General features: G+C 39.0%; 1 protein-coding gene and 1 long non-coding RNA gene across 2 annotated transcripts; one reads left to right on the forward strand and one right to left on the reverse strand.

The window, feature by feature from the left end:
• Positions 1 to 645: 645 nt before the first annotated feature.
• LOC147846989 (uncharacterized) lies at positions 646 to 5,912 on the reverse strand. Its single transcript, XR_015476884.1, has 2 exons — positions 4,539 to 5,912; positions 646 to 4,163 (listed from the first exon to the last, which is right to left on the reverse strand). It is a non-coding gene; the product is annotated as an uncharacterized LOC147846989 (long non-coding RNA).
• A 3,840-nt stretch (positions 5,913 to 9,752) lies between these two features.
• Positions 9,753 to 12,225, forward strand: rtn4rl2a (reticulon 4 receptor-like 2 a). Its single transcript, NM_203479.1, is given in 3 exon segments — positions 9,753 to 9,913; positions 10,637 to 10,863; positions 11,049 to 12,225. Coding segments are annotated over 3 exon segments (1,377 nt in total). The 5' UTR covers positions 9,753 to 9,855; the 3' UTR covers positions 12,141 to 12,225.
• Positions 12,226 to 17,422: the final 5,197 nt, after the last annotated feature.

Below are 17,422 nucleotides of genomic sequence, written 5' to 3' on the forward strand. Positions count from 1 at the left end.
ACTCTCCAGAAAACTATCATTTACTTTTATCTTTGCTATATTGTATTTATCTATGCTTGTAATTTGTTTGTTCTATCTTATTCGAGACTCATTACCCTACAAAATCACCCCCAATCAATGTAAAATGGAAGAATTCTTTCCATATAAAGGTTTTAAAGTCATCTAATGAAATTGTATTCACATCGCAATATATATCACAAAAATACAAAATATCGCAATATCAGATTTTTCCAATATCGTGCAGTGCTACTGGATAGTATAAATAACTTGAGTGTAGGGTCGTCACGATTAATTCATGTCACGATACTATACCAGCTAAAATGTTGTGATAATAAATTAGTATAGCGAAACATTCATAACTCAAATCAATGAAATAAAGGAAAATGTCAGAAATACTACACTGTATTTGTAATAATAGGCCTACTTGAATTGAATTAATAATTCCCTTATCATTGAAAAAAAAAGTATTTGCACGTATCTTTGCCTAAAATGTATTTGTACCAACAAAAAATACATTAAAATAAAGATACAAACTATACCAAATTAAATTTGTTACAAAAGGGGCATTTTCCCAACAAAATTAGGCTGTATGAAGTAGTCAAAAATTGTTTTAATGTCTGCTGTTGCTCTTTTGGGTCTTTCATCTATTGTTTTTTTTTTTTTTTTTTTTTTTTGTCTTATCAGAATCCCAAGTCATTCAAAATTCACTTTGTGAGTTGTTCTTTTTAAGAGATTGTCATGGTTGTTGTAGCTGTTAACTCATATTGACAGCAGAAATGAATGGATTCAGGTTCGAACTGAAGCATCAGAAAATATTCTATACACTGTAAAAAAAAAAAAAAAAGAAATCGTAAAAAAAAGGTCAAATGACTGGCAGCCACGGCTGCTAAACAAAAACCATAAAATTACAGTAAAATTTCTTTGTTGAAATAAAGTACAAAAAAATAATAAATCTACAGATATTTTCATTAAAATGTTTACAAAGAAACACTGTTATTTTACAGACTTTTTCTAGATTATTACGATCAAATGCGTACAATAAAGTTACACACTAAGAGCGCTCACATGCACCTGTTCTGTTATAACTGTAATATGAACTGTATTTTACTGTAGGACAGTTATGCGGTATGCAACTTTATTTTAAAAGTGCATTGTGAAAATTACTGTAAATTTTACAGTAAAGATATACAATACTGTGCATACATATAGAGCAAGATAAACAGTGCTGTAAATGTAAATACAGTATTTTTGCTGCAATTGATTTTCAGTAAGTTACTGGTGAACTACTGCAGGAAAACATTAACAGTGTTGATTTTTGGTTGATTTTAGGTTAGACGGACAATGACGTTAGCCCGACTTTGGGTTCTGACGGCAACTTGATTTTCATTTCCAAACAAAATGCAATGTTCCACGACGTAGGGGTACAACATTAATCTGACATCATGTTGATGTCCTGTGCCTGCTGGGAGTATTAAATTTTTAAATACTACTTGATTATCAGTTCTAATATTGCTTTTACTGATTCTTTGTTTGCTTTTTACCTTTTATTTTCTAATTTTCTACTCTCTTCTTTTACTGTGTTTTACTACTCATATGTACAGCACTTTGATCAACTTAGATAAAGAATATATTGAATTTTATTAAACAAATAATATTACAATGAAACAGGAACAATACTGAATAAAAAACATTAATCATACTAAAATAACACTGGCTCCTTAGTGAATTATATATTTCCCTTCAGCAAAAAATTAGGTTTACACCAATATTTTTTAGATGGTTTTGTGACATGATCTGTTCGCTGGTCTCTCACATTCGAATTGTATTTTGGCAGCCCAAAGCATCTAGAGGAATACAGAAACAATGAACTGCCAAAATGCAGCTTGGTTGTGAGCGATAACCTAAACGCAGTCAGTGTTTGGAAAGGGATTAAATGATCCCCAGGATAGATTTTATTCCTGCGTGTGTCTTTTTTGTTTAATCAACATAGACAATCCAAGTAAATTAAAGTCAAAATTGAAGTAGAAAACAGACAGATCTTTTCCTCAGTGTTCTGTTGTAAAAAAACATATTAAACAGACTGCAAAAAAAGAAAATAATGTTGGATGGAGAATTTGTTTGAAGTTAGATCTTGATTGAGATTCAATTTAAATTCATTCATTCATTTTCTTTCGGCTTAGTCCCTGATTTATCAGGGGTCATCACAGCGGAATGAACTGTCAACTATTCCGGCATATGTTTTACAAAGCGGATGCCCCTCCAGCTGCAACCCAGTACTGGAAAACACCCATCCACTCTTGCATTCACACACACACTCATACACTACGGCTTATTCTGTTTACCCAATTCACCTATCGTGCATTTCTTTAGACTTTGGGGGAAATTGGGACATCTGGAGCAAACCCAAGTGAACATGGGGAGAACATGCAAACTCCACACAGAAATGCCAACTGATCCAGCCGGGACTCAAACTAACGACCTTCTTGCTGTGAGGTGACAACCACTGAGCCACCGTGCCACCCTTCCAATTCCAACTTTAGCATAATTTACTCTGATGTTGATCGAAACTCATGAGAAATGTGTTCAATTTACATAAATGAAGATATTTTTAATCAGACATGATATATAAATATTTCAATCCCTTCAAAGTCTGCTCACTTGTTATCTAAATAAAAAATCAATTCATATGAACTGAGAAGTTTAAGCCAAGTATTCCTATAACTGAATGAATGATTGAATGAATGAATGAATGAATGAATGAATGAACGAACGAACGAACGAACGAACGAACGAACGAATGGATGGATTTGAGTGCATCTCTTATCTCTTTAGGTTAATGCAATGCAAATCTTGTTATAGAGAAGCTAAAATTTTTAAGGTAAACTGCAAGTCAAAAGCTTGGACACAAAGCTTTGTTCTTGTGTTTGAAAGAAGTCTATTTTGCTCATCAAGGATGCATTTATTTGATAAAAAATAATATGAAAACAGTAGTTTTTTAAAATATTTAATCAATTAAAAGGAAATGTTTTCTATGTGAAGGTTTAAAGTGTTATTCATGTTGTTTAAAGCTGGCATTTCTTCATTACGGTAGTTTTCATTGCCATTCAGTCCTTCTGAATAACCTGTAATATGCTGATTTGCTGCTCTAGTAACATTTTTTTTAATAATTATCAATGTTGAAAATTTCATATTTTTGTGGAAACTGAGATATATTATTAGCATTCAAAAGCAACTTTAAAAAACAAGTGTTTAAAACTTTCATTAATCAGTTGACAATATATGTTTTAAAGCGAACTCCTGAATTTTCTATCGAAGAAAGTAAAGACTATTATGGTTTCAATAGAAATATGAAGCAGTGCCTTCAGAAGGATCACATGGTCAGCACGGTGGCGCAGTGAATAGCACGATCGCCTCACAGCTAGATTGCCTCACAGCAAGGAGGTTGCTGTTTCAAGCCCCGGCTGGGTCAGTTGCCATTTCTGTGTGGAGTTTGCATGTTCTCCTCTTGTTTGCGTGGATTTCCTCCAGGTGCTCCGGTTTCCCCCACAGTCCAAAAACATGTGCTATAGGAGAATTGAATAAACTAAATTGTCCATAGTGTATGTGTGTGAATGAGAGTGCATGGATGTTTCCTAGTGTTGGGTTGCAGCTGGAAGGGCATCCGCTGCCTAAAACATATGCTGGATAAGTTGGCGGTTCAATCCACAGTGGCAACCCCTGAATAATAAAGGGATGAATAAATGAATGGGAATAAATGAATGAACAAATGGGAATAAATGAATGAATAAAGGATCACATGATACTGAAGACTGGAGTAATGCTGCTAAACATGCAGCATTGAATCTTAGGAATAAGTTAACATTTTAGAAATGTGTTTTAATAAAAAAAAAGTTATTTAAAATGTAGGTAATATTTCGAAATAATACTGCTTTTAATAATAATTAAATAAAAATGAAACAGCAGCCTTGGTGATCAGCACTGTCTTTCAAATATACAATTGCAAACCTTAATTTGTTCAAACATCTGACTTCTCTTAGCACAAAAATGACTTCTGTCACTTCAATATATTAAAAAACTGCATTTTTTAAAGATCTGCTTTTGTGTTACAGCAATACATCTCTTAGGCTTTCTAAATGATGTCTGCATTTTCATTTTGAGATGACCTTTATCGGTCCCACTTTATATTAAGTGGCCTTAACTAATATGTACTTACACAGTAGTTAATAGTTTGTTACAATGTACTTATTGTGTAAACACATGTATTTATTGTGTACTTAAGCTTGATTAAATACATGTATGTAATTACATCTGTAATTAACTTTTGTAATTACATTTGTAAATACACTGTTGACCATCCCTTACACCTTAACCTACCCTTAAATCTACCCATGCCACCAGACCTGTCCATAACCCAACCTCAATCCCAACTCAAAGGCACCACAAGTGTTCTGAAATACATTATAAACACAGTAAGTACATTGTATTTATTTTTTGATGTAAGTACATAGTAGTTAGGGGCACTTAATATAAAGTGGGACCCCTTTATCTTAAGCTTGGGAATCAGACTCCTCCATGCACCTCACTGCTGTGCCATATTGAAAAAAAATAATCGATATGTTCAGGGAAAGGAAAGCATCACTAGCTTCAGAAAGTAAACAACCATGTTTTAGAGACAGTTCACCCAAACATGAAAATTCTGTCATCATTTACTCATCCTCCAGTTGTTATAACCCTGTTGGAGACCTACAGTATATTCTTCTGTTAAACACAGAGGAAGTTATACTGAAGGATGTTAAAAATAAATTCAGGCATTGATTTCTATAGCATTTTTGTTCTGGATGTCAATGGCTGCTTCATTGCAGTATTGATCAGAAAACCTTGTTCAGAAAATTCAGAATGAGTTTTATTTGCCAGGTGTGTTTACACATATGAGGAATTTGTTTTTCGTGACAGAAGTTTCCACAGTGCGACTGAATGACAAAAACACAGTTAATGAAGGAATTTAAAAAGTCAGCCCAGGCTCATTATTGATACCTACTCCTAAATACATTTCCGGAGTTCACAAATTAACTCCCAGGAGGTACTTTTTTTTTATAGTTTTTGTATTTGCGAATCCACCAGAGGCTGCTGTATACGCTTTTTCAGATCTGAATTTTCACTCGTGAGTGCCATTCAAGCCTGCTGTTCTCACATAAATCCACCAGAGGCTGCTGTCTGATCGACTGACCGACCAATACCGCCCACCCATACCCTTCCCTAAACCCAACTGACTGTGTTTTTTAAAAGTAATCCAGAAAAAGCCCTGCTTTTTACCACATTTTCAGAATGTACCACATTATCATGTTGTTATTTACGTGTTTATTTTATTTTTGTCTTTTATTCAATAATCAAACCCTGTCATCATGATCAACTCCTCTCTGTCTCTCATATCTGCCAACATACATGGTGAGCTACTGGGCAAACCGATAACAGCGGAAAAGCTGTCCATACGGAGGTAAGCAGTCAGCTAGTAGCACGAAAATGAACAGAAGCGTTCATTCTAAAAACGAAATGCAGCCATACGTATCTCTGTCTCCACAATTTGCGCTCTCCAGAAATGTATACAGGGGTACGTTTTTACAATGAGCCTGTGTTGTAAAAAGTAAATAGAGAATAAAAATATACAAAATGACAAATGTTTGTCCAGGTATACCTAATAATATGTACAGAATTGTATTTATATAAGTGCATGCGTGTAAAAATAGTGTTGTTTGTTCAGCAATTATTATCAAGCATCCATAAGATGGATTCATAAAGGTTTAGTACCATTTGTGTGGGAATAAATGCTGAGTATATGATCATTTTAAGATGAACCAACTTTTTAAATTGCTCTTATTTTCAAAGTATTGTGATATGTACACTTTAAAACATGCTAGGTTACACACAACTCCTTCATGTTCTCCCAACACAAATCTATTAAGTTAACTTAAAACAAAGAAGTTGTCTCCAAAAAATAAGAATTGTGTTGTTTTAGATTATTTTAAATACAATTGAAGTCAGAATTATTAGCCTTCTTTTTTTTTTTTTTTTTAATATTTCTTAAATGAAGTTTAACAGAGCAAGGAAATTTTCACAGTATATCTGATACTATTTTTTCCTCAGGAAAAAGTCTTATTTGTTTTATTTCGGGTAGAACAAAAGCAGTTTTATTATTTTTTTAAGCCATTTTAAGGTCAAAATTATTTGCTTCTTTAAGCTATATAACAAACCTGCCAAGTTACCCTAACCTGCCTAGTTAACCTAATTAACCTAGTTAAGCCTTTAAATGTCACCTTAAGCTGTATAAAAAATGTCTTGAAAAATATCTAGTAAAATGTTATTTACTGTCATCATGACAAATATAAAAGAAATTGGTCATTAGAAATGAGTTATTAAAACTATTATGGTTAGAAATGTGTTGAAAAAGTCTTCTCTCCCTTAAACAGAAATTATGGAAAAAATAAACAGGGGGGCGAATAATTCTGTCTTCAACTGTAAGTAGTTTGATCAAGCAAAAGTCCCTTTTTTTGAGTGTGTATCGCGATATGTAAATTTGCAATGTTTCGATTTATTGCGCAGCACTGAAAACCAGCAAGGGTCATGACGCAGGTCTCTAAAGTTAGTGCATCGATTTTGATTCTGCCATCTCTATGCAACAGGCAGAGCAAATCTGTCATTGTATGTGGGCTGCCACAGTAGAGCACTCCCTTAGGGCACTACAAAGCCACTCTTGGAAAGCCTACAGGGGATGCAGCTTTAATGCATGAGGCTGCTGCCCGCACACTAATCAAGCCTTACGCGTAACATCCTTCTAAGTGCAATCCCAAATCTCTCTTATTCCACTACATATGAGTCATGTGCTGTTTTTTTTAATTCCACGAACTCCTCCTTTCCAACTACACTTCCTCCTAGTCCTATTCTTCCTCTTTCGCTGCCTTTTTGTTGTTGCTTTTTTTCCTGGACAACTGTTCCACGACTCAGATGCTGTCAGTCATTCGGCGATAGGGTGATATACATGAGACATAAAAACCCTCACACGCACTCACTCACACGTCCCAGCTGGTAGGTGTAGGTGGAGCGGGGAAAGCCTGTTTGTCCAGTCATCTTGTGTTTTTTGTGGAGGTGGAGAAGGAGGGAGGAAAAGAGAGAGGTGTCCAGAACATGAGCGAATGGAGGAGGTACTAAACAACAACATGGACATCCTCGGGTCTGCCGCTGTCTTTCGGTTTGTCTGTCTGTTTATGAAAAGGATCTCTGGAATTTCTGGATTCTGATTGGTTAGTTGTGGTACTGACCAGGCAAACACTTCTGAATGATGACTTTAAGTCAAGGGCAGGGCTGGAAGTTAAAACTGACCCTGAATATGCTTATTCAGGATATGCTCATATACAGTATGCTTCCTATTTAGCTCAAGTTGGGGGTCCTTTGTGATCTTATAACTAATAAGCAAAACAATGCAAATGCAGACAGGATTATTAATATTGATTGAGCTCAGTTATCCTGGACACAAACACACACACACACAAAATAATGTCCTGGCAGAATATCACCAGTAATTATCCATTAAAATTGACCTTTGATAAGCAATTGATTGACTATAAATAAACTAAAAAGACATAATTAAAACTATTTCATATACACTCACCGGCCACTTTATTAGGTACACCTTATTAGCACCGGGTTGGAACCTTTTTTGGTTTCAGAATTGCCTTTATCCTTCGTGGCACAGATTCAACAAGATACTGGAAATATTCCTCAGAGATTTTGGTTCATATTGACATGATAGCATCACGCAGTTGCTGCAGATTTGTCGGCTGCGCATCCATGATGTGAATCTCCCGTTCCACCACATCTCAAAGGTGCTCTATTGGATTGAGTCTGGTAACTGTGGAGGCCATTTGAGTAAAGTGAACTTATTGTCATGTTCAAGAAACCAGTCTGAGTTGATTCACGCTTTATGGCACGTTATCCTGCTGGAATTAGTCATCAGAAGATGGGTGCACTGTGGTCATAAAGAGATGGACATGGTCAGCAATTGGTATTAATGGGCCCAAAGTATGCCAAGAAAATATCCCCCACACCATTACACCACCACTCCAGGCCTGAACTGTTGATACAAAGCAGGATGGATCCATGCTTTCATGTTGTTGACACCAATTTTCTGACCCTACCATCTGAATGTCACAGCAGAAATCGAGACTCATCACACCAGGCAACATTTTTCCAATCTTCTATTGTCCAATTTTGGTGAGCCTGTGCGAATTGTAGCCTCAGTTTCCTGTTCTTAGCTGACAGGAGGGGCACCCGTTGTGGTCTTCTGCCGCTGTAGTCCATCTGCCTCAAGGTTTGACGTGTTGTGAGTTCAGAAATGCTCTTCTGCATACCTCGGTTGTAACGAGTGGTTATTTGTGTAACTGTTGTCTTTCTATCAGCTCAAACCAGTCAGGCCATTCTCCTCTGACCTCTGGCATCAACAAGGCATTTGCGCCCACAGGACTGCTGCTCACTGGATATTTGAACCACTCTCTGTAAAACCTAGAGATGGTCGTGCTTGAAAGAATCCCGGTAGATCGGCAGTTTATGAAATACTCAGACGAGCCTGTCTGACACCAACAACCATGCCACGTTCAAAGTCACTTAAATCACTTTTCTTCTCCATTTTGATGCTTGGTTTGAACTGAAGCAGATCGTTTTGACCATAGCTACATGCCTAAATGTAATGAGTTGCTCCCCTGTGATAAGAAATTGGCATTAACAAGCAGTTGGACAGGTGAACCTAATAAAGTGGCCCGTGAGTGTATGTGTGTATATACACAAAAATTCTCTGTCAGGACATTACACATTTTTACTATTGATGATTTTTTTCAGTGCTTTTTTTCACATACTAAAATAATCATAATTCTAGTTCATCAATACTTAATGTATTCGTTTTGAGTAAGTGACCTGATCAACCTGTTTGAATTATATATATATATATATATATATATATATATATATATATATATATATATTTTTTTTTTTTTTTTTTTTTTTTTTTAAATGTTTTATTTAAATCTTGAGTGGGCCAGTGTTGTAAACGATAAAACTATAATCCCCAAACATCTAGAGTAAAAACATGCCATGGTTTGATCCAGAAAGCTGTCCATATAGGAACTGAGACCAAATTTGGTGTTGGTTTGTTTTTCTTTTTAGCTGTAAGTGACAGTAATTACATTCTTTAGTCACCCATTATCAAATCTGTTAAGGATGATTCCAACACTGGTGCTTCATATTTCTATATTTGAAGTCTTAACCCTTATGTCTCTAGAGCGCAAAGTCTCCCCTGCAAACAATGCGTTTGTTTCATTTGTTTCTGGCGTCTTTTTAATAATGCGGAGGATAACATAATCCAAGGGGACGGAGATGCTAAGCCAGAAACGAGCTGTGCGCCTCTTTCATGTGCCTCGTGCGCTCCTCCTCGCATGCTCTCCGTTCAGTCATTACCGGGCGCCGTGCCTGCGCGCTCCCCCGCCCTCTCCAAACTACGTCTCCACCATCGTAGCTAAGACGTCTGACTTCCTCGGTCCAAACTGGTGCGCGAGAGCCCTCCCCTCCTCTCTCCGCACCGCCTTTTCCGTTTGCCACCCTCGCTTGGGCTTGACCCGACTGGTGACGTAGAGAGATTCCGTGGTGCCCACAGCCGTAGGCGCGCGCTGCGCTCGGGTATATAATGGGCCCGGGACCCATCAGACGGCACTCTCTCAGTCGCTCCGACTCGGGAACCAGAGCATCAGCGGAGATAGCAGAGAATCAGTCTCTAAACTCCTCAGGCTAACTCGCTCTCGGCTTTGGTTCGGAATGGAAACATCAACTTTTACGCGGAGCCAACGCAGCTCCTTTGCGCACAACTTTAAGAGTAAGTTTCTGCTTTTTCTCTGTTCATCTTTGAGCATTTGAAATCTGCTTTTGTAACGCTTAAGTTTTGGAAATGGATGTACTGAGATTTGAAGATTGATATATTCAAACGGTTTAGAATTGTATCATTTTTGCATGGTCTTACGCAGCTATAGTTTGTTAGAAAATATTTCGTCTGTGAGACATAATGTGTTTTGTGTTAATGTATTAGTGATTTGAATTAAGTGTTCATTCAAACAAGTGTACGCATAGCCTATATTCAAAGTTTTTAGTTTTTGGAACTTTGAATTGCAATTGTGTGAGAGAAAAGAGAGACTAATATTCAGATTATGAAGAATATTTGCAGCATTAGCCTACATTTCCTATCACTAAATGTTGTAACTTTACTTTTGATTATAAAATCGCACTTTTTCGACGACTTTAAATTGCTAACGGGCTGAAACTGAAAACACATAACGAAATTACATTGCCACATTGATAGAAAACAAATGCGTTGTAAGGATGATAACCTGTTTGTGCGTTTGTAGAAATTCATTTTGTTGCAAATCATTTTTGGAAATTAAATGTAAAACATCAAGCCACTAATATGTTTTAATACAAATTTATGAATTTAAAATGATACTTACGGACTGTTTTGGGGAGCTTTTCTGTGGATAATGAGCAGTATGCATGCGCTAGTAAGACAGTGTGACGTGACGCGCTCTCTCTCTCTCTCCTCCATCAGGCGCGCTCTCGCTCTGGCTGGTTGTCTGGCTGGTCGTGGTAAAGCCGGTGCCTGCGCAGAACTGCCCGCACAGGTGTGTGTGTTATCCGACCCCAATGACGGTGAGCTGCCAGGCGCAGAACTTTACCATTGTACCCCACGGCATGCCCTACGAATCCCAGCGCGTTTTTCTGCAGAACAACCGCATTACTGAACTGAGAGTGGGGTCTTTTGCTTTTGGCACACAGGTAAGGAACTTTATGTGGATAGAATAAAACATTTAATATAATTACGTTTATAAATACAGATTAGAGAAATATATGCCATTTTGGTTGTTGAGTTTACTAATTTTGTTTTTCCTCTCAACATCTTCACCTCATTTTTCTCTTTCTCTGCCTTTCTACTTTCTATATTTCAATTCATCACATACCAGGTTTTGTGGCTCTTCTCCAACAACATCACTTGGATTGAGGCTGGTGCATTCAGTGAGCTGCGCGATCTGGAGGAGCTCGATCTAGGTGACAACCCAAACCTGCATCGCCTTGAAGGTGGAGCTTTCCGGGGCCTAGAGAAGCTCCAGAGCCTCCACATGCACCGCTGCAAACTGGCTGCCCTTCCCCACGACATCTTTCACAAGCTCTACAGCCTGCAGTTCCTCTACCTGCAGGAGAACCAGCTCCACTTCATCCAGGATGATCTCTTCGCCGACCTGATCAACCTCAGCCAGCTCTTCCTGCATGGCAACCGCATCCGTACCCTGTCCGAAAATGTGTTTCGTGGCCTGGTCAACCTCGATCGACTGCTCCTGCATGACAACAGGGTCCGTCAGGTCAACCGCCGTGCCTTCCGGGACCTGGGCAGGCTGACCATGCTCTTCCTCTTCAACAACTCTCTGGCGGAGCTGCCCGGTCAGGCCATGCGTGACGTCTCCTCCATTGAGTTCCTCCGGCTGAACAACAACCCCTGGGCGTGTGGCTGCGAGGCTCGCCCCCTGTGGGAGTTCTTCAGAGGTGCCCGTCTGTCCAGCTCCGAGGTTCTGTGTGCTTCCCCAGCTTCTCGCCGTGGACAGGACCTGCGCTTTCTGAGGGAGATGGACTTCGCCCTGTGCCCCCTTCCCGACCCCGGCTCCCTGGCTGGCACCACCACTACCACCTTCAGCACCAAGACCCGCTGGTGGTTCTCAAAGAACAAGCCTGTCAGCACCTCCAAAGGTATCTTTGAGAAGAGCTCCGAGACCAAGGCACATCCCTACACTGGAGGAAAATCTTCAGTCACATCTACATCCACAAAATATGAGCTTGGCGAGGAAGAAGCTCTGCTTCCCAAGCTCGACCCAGAAGAGTATTGGGCCAACTATGGCAATGAAGATGCAGGCATCACCTCCCTGCGCTGCTTTGAGCTTGAGTGCCCTCCAGAATTCGACTCTCTGCCACCATCTTCCTCTTCTTCTCGCTCCTCGTCTTCAACATTCTTGCTACTCTCCATGTCTGTTTTGACTGTCTGCATCCACCTTCTCTTTGGCTGAATCTGTCCCTCTCAGATGAACCCTTCTCCCCCTCATTTTTTCTCCTCTCTGAAGGAGGGAAAACCCCGTTTGCTCGGTTTAACTCTTGAATGCCTTGATTCCTGTTTACCACATGCCTCACCTGTATCTTTGTTCTGTTCAGTTTGAGCCTCTAGTTTCTGGTATCTAGAGGGCACTACACTGATTTAGGATACAGTAGGTAAGCAGGGAACGTCGGGCAGTACAGGCCCTAATGGAAAGTTATGAAAGCTGTTTACAGGGCTTGGTTAGGTTAGGCAGATACTCGGTCCTTCTTTTTTGAGGACAAGTGTATTCTGAGCCATCTCTGTCGGTCAGTGCAGACAGAGGATAGACATTTCCATCTTAGGTTTACGTACAATATTTGTATGCTTTTAGACTTTTTCAGCCACTCTAAGTGCTTCTATGATAGTTGAAATTATAGCTTGTGATGTCACCATGACACCCTCTCTCCAACACTCTACAGCTCCGTTTTACAGTAGTTACTGGGAGCAATAGCATAATGAGCAAATCTTTTGATTCCCTTCAGAGCGATCGAATGTAATATTCCATCTATTAGGACAGAAGTGTCTCGAAATCAGTCAAAGCAGGAGAAGCACAAAAGAAACGGTGTGCAACAGCAAGGCAAGATAAAGAGACAGAACAAAGAAGTGATGGGTTGGAAAGTGTTGCAATTTCAAAATAAGATAAGAACAGGGAAAGATAACGCACAAGCAGGACAGAGAGAGTACGCACAAGGGAAGGCGAAAGATTACATCACCCACCAGCTATGACAGCAATTATCACTCGTGTAAATATAACATCTTGGCAGAGGGAGCTGTAAATAGCGCTATAGAAGGGCCTTATGTTTGTCACTGTTCTGAATGGCCAAGAATGTCACTGTGAGTAACGTCTGTGGTAATTCTACGGTCAGTGCATGGAAAGATCAGTCATTGGTGTGAGAGTGTGAGAATGTACTTTTTTGTATCCTTGTCAAAGTACTGTTAACATGTTCTGTCAATACTGTAAAATACAGTACCAACATTGTACTAAGAGTTTTCTTCTTTTGTTCTTCTTCTTTTCAAAATCAAAGTGTAACCAATTGTATCAGGACAATAGCACAATCCATCCTTTCTCATTTAAGGTATTGATTTCAAAATCTAACGGGTGTCCAAACTCGGTCCTGCATAGTTTAGCTCCAACTTACTTTAACACACCTGCCTGGAAGTTTCAGGTATACCTAGAAAGAGTTCAGGTGGTTCAGGTGTGTTTAATTGGGGTTGGAACTAAAAAATGTTGGACATCGACCTCTCAGGACCGAGTTTGGGCACCCCTAAACTAGACGGTTAACATTTTGCACCTTGTAACAACAGAGTTGGCAAAGTGTAAATCAAGGATTTGTTTCCCAAGGCAAGGCGATATATGGAGCAAGCTGGACTACCAGTGTAAAGCTAATTGGAAAATTAGTAAATTGTGCTTACTGACAGATTGGTTGGCATTTATAATAATGTCTACCATTGGTCACAGATGTGTGAAGAACAGGTGCAATCATAGACTGCCTGGGCTGCTCTTTACGGGTATTCCGAAGGAAATGGCTTTGCCTATTCCCTTTCCTCCTCTTTCCAAACTGCAATAACAAATCAAAATGCTTTAGGGAAAACTAACACAAACAGCAAGGACAAGAGAAGAGTGAAAAGGAAAAGGAGAGAAAGAGAAAAAGTACAAAATGCAGGGGCGGTTGTGGGCGGTTAAGCCAAAGATGTGGATGATAAAGGATGGACATGCTGATAGAAAGAGAAATGCAAGTTCCTTAAAGACAATATGTAATCATCTGAAAGATATCATGATCCACTGTTAATTCTAGCAATATGCTGTTTTGTGTTTACCCTGAAAAGCAAATACTGTTCCTTTTTGTCCCACGGATGACACATTTCTGTCTTATAATTGTTTGTGAATGTATATCTCAGCCAAACGGGTAACAGGTCAAACTGCCTTGAGGTGCTCTCGAGCGACCATGTTTGTGAGGTTGCTCATAGATGACCAAAGCATTAGTTATACCTTTCTACCCAGAATGTATGCATTTGAATGTACGAATATGAAGGGATGAGCTGTTGAATCTTTTCACTTACTCCACAAAGTGGCGGACAGATAGCATGACAAAAGAATAAATGCTTATCTGTGGATTACGAAACATCTTTGGTGTGGGCGTACTTTCTTTATACCTTCATCCAACGGCCAAGACTCTACAGTGCAATCCCGCATGTGCCTTCTCTGCCTCTCATCTTTCAGTCTGACCTCCCTTGACACACACAGACAGACAGACAAATAGACAGACACACACACACACATTTACTCCTCACCGCTTGTAAAGTTCTTTGAAGGCAACATCATTCACTATAACATGCAGTTACTATGCAACCGAACTGGCCACCATTCAGAGCTTCGATTCAGAGTTGCAGAGTACGCAAGACATGCACACACTGGCCAACACAAACAAATGCATCCCTGATGCTGACAAAAGAATGCAAAAATGATGATATCGGAAAAGATTTTGCACAAAGCACTCCAGCTGTGCTGTTAAATTGGGTTTTGTCAGCTCGGATTCAGAAAGCCTTGTCTTTCTCTTTCCGGAGCTGTTCAGCCTTCAGCAGATGGCTCTCACTGAATGAGCAGCAAGATGCAGGGAGCTTGCTTCAGTCTCCCACCATGTGCAAAGCCAGGCTGTGCTTAACACAAATGTGCGTGCAAATACGCTCGCACAAACATGTGAGTCCCGGTGAGAGGCTCAAGTGCTTTTTCTCTCAACTTCGCCATAAATGTTTTATAAAAACTCCTGCCAGCAGGCTGTTTCATTTTCATTTTCCATCCAGAACCTAATCTTCAGCCTGTTTGCGTTACAGCTTGCACCGGTTGCGCACATATCAACGAGTCAAGTTATTATAATCTACAAGTACTCTAGAATTCAACTAGTCAATCAACTAACTGAGTAAACTGATGCACTGATTTTGATGCATGAGGTTATTCTTTGAATCAAAGACATCCACACCTTGATTCTTTATTGGATAGAGTACAGTTGCGCAGATAGTGCCTTCATCATCCCACCCACCATCTGCGTGCCCATTGGCTGTCAGCCACGCTATTTAACAATGAGACACAATGAGTTGGCAGCCAATGGAGGGGTAGCGAGCACGTCAATATCGCTGAATATTAGATCAAAAATGAGTCATTAAATCACATGAATGGGGGATATGTGAGAGAAAGACTGAAATGGGAAGGGCAACTACAATTTGTGTGTATGTGTGTGTGTGTGTGTGTGTGTGTGAATTCACCGGAAGTTGCTCATCACAGTGAGTGTTTGGTAGTGTTGAATTTCACCCCCATGAGAAAGACATTAGTTTGCTGCAAACTAAGAAATAAAGGTACACTCTCAGAAATAAAGGAACAGGAGCTGTCACTGGGGCTGTACCTTTTCCACAGTGAGTCCACAGTGGTACCTCAAGGGTACATTTTAGTTCCCAAATGTACCTAAAAAGTACCTTTGAGCTATCATTATGGACCCTTCAGGTACAAAATATGTATCTTTTGAAATAGTATTTCCCCAGTAACAGCTCCTGTACCTGTATTTCTTAACTCCAAATGTCTCAAGTTAACACACTCAATTTGTTTTTCAACACATCTCATAATTTCTAAGGGTGCTTTCACATTTGGTTCAATTGCCCAGACCCAAGTTCAATTGTCCCCTTTGCCACCTTCTCGGTTGGTTTGTGTTAACACTAGCTGTGTCTCATTTTAGAGGCTGCATCCTCTGAAGGATGCATTTGAAGTGGGCTGCATCATCGAGTCTCATTTAAAAAAAAAATTGAAGGCTCCTTCAAACGCAGCCTCCAAATGCATCCTTTGTTTCCCAAGTAATGAAGGACACAACCAGTGGATCATTCACCGCCTCAAACGTCCCAAGATTCATTGTGTGCTGATAACGGCAGGACGTTTTTAAAAGAAAACTCTGGTTTAAATGTAAAAATTAAGTTAAATTAATTTATCTTACTCGGAATTATAAACATGTTAAAAAAAACAAAAAGAGAATGACACGTCTTGCTAAAGAGTGATTTTATAGACAGTTTACATTTTTTGTGTACTTGTATGGGTCAAAGGAAATATATTTCCAGCTATTGTAAACCTTGTTTTGCCGGCAGATCACTTAAATAAGTTTTAAAATCACTTTAAAAAAAGTCATTACAAACTTTATCAGCGCTTATTAACAGCAGCTGTTACGGTTGACTGGTTGACGAGATCTGTCCTCTGTAGACCAGATTGTCTCATTTCAAAACGCTTGTTTCACTCTGTATGGACTTCGAAGGACTCACCTTTGAATTCTGCATCCTTCTGAGGATGTAGCCTCTAAAATGAAACACAGCTGCTGTTTTTTTTTCGCATGAACTGTACCCTAGAACACTTCTTTCAGGCGGTTTAGAGTATAGTTCACAGGTGCGCACCTGAGTTCAGAAGACACATTTACACTAGCTAAATGTACCATACTCTGACGTCCAACGAACCTAAGTGCGGACCAAAAATGCAAGTGGGAAAGCACCCTAAAATATCAACCGCTACCAAATGGTAGATATGTCGGGTTATGGTAAATAATAGTACCGGAATTATTACATATACTAAGAAAATATGAAAATACGAAGAGTAAGACCAATTAAAAAAATATTCAATTTTAAATACTAAATCATCTTTATTTTTTGAAGTATGCCATAAAATATTTCAAAATTGTCATTTAACATGTTTTCTTTATTTTTACAATAAAACCAAAATCAAGTGTAGTAGTGCTACAGGATTATATTTGATTTTCCCCAACAATGCTGCATTGTGTAAACCATTATCTAATATGTGGTACATCCCTGCAGGCACTGGACGTCAACATGATGTCATATTGACCTTGTACCCCAACGTACCCCAACGTCGAGGTGACGTTCAATTTTGTTTGGAAGTGAAAATTGGGTTGATGTCAGAACCCAACGTCAGGCTGACATCAATGTCCAATGTCTAACCTAAAATCAACATCTAATTATGCTACTCCTTGACGTTGTGTGGACGTTACCACCATGACATCTATCAGACGTTAGATTTTGGTCACTTTCCAACACAACCTAAAATGAACCAAATATCAACATTATTTGACGTCATTATTGGACATAAAAATAATAACGTCGTCCTTGGAAGCTGGCTAGACATTGAATTTTTGTCATCTGACGTCACGACCTAAAACCAACCTTATACTAACA

Source organism: Danio rerio, chromosome 1 (genome assembly GCF_052040795.2).
Source record: "Danio rerio strain M-AB ecotype USA chromosome 1, GRCz13ab, whole genome shotgun sequence".
Lineage (NCBI taxonomy): Eukaryota > Metazoa > Chordata > Actinopteri > Cypriniformes > Danionidae > Danio > Danio rerio.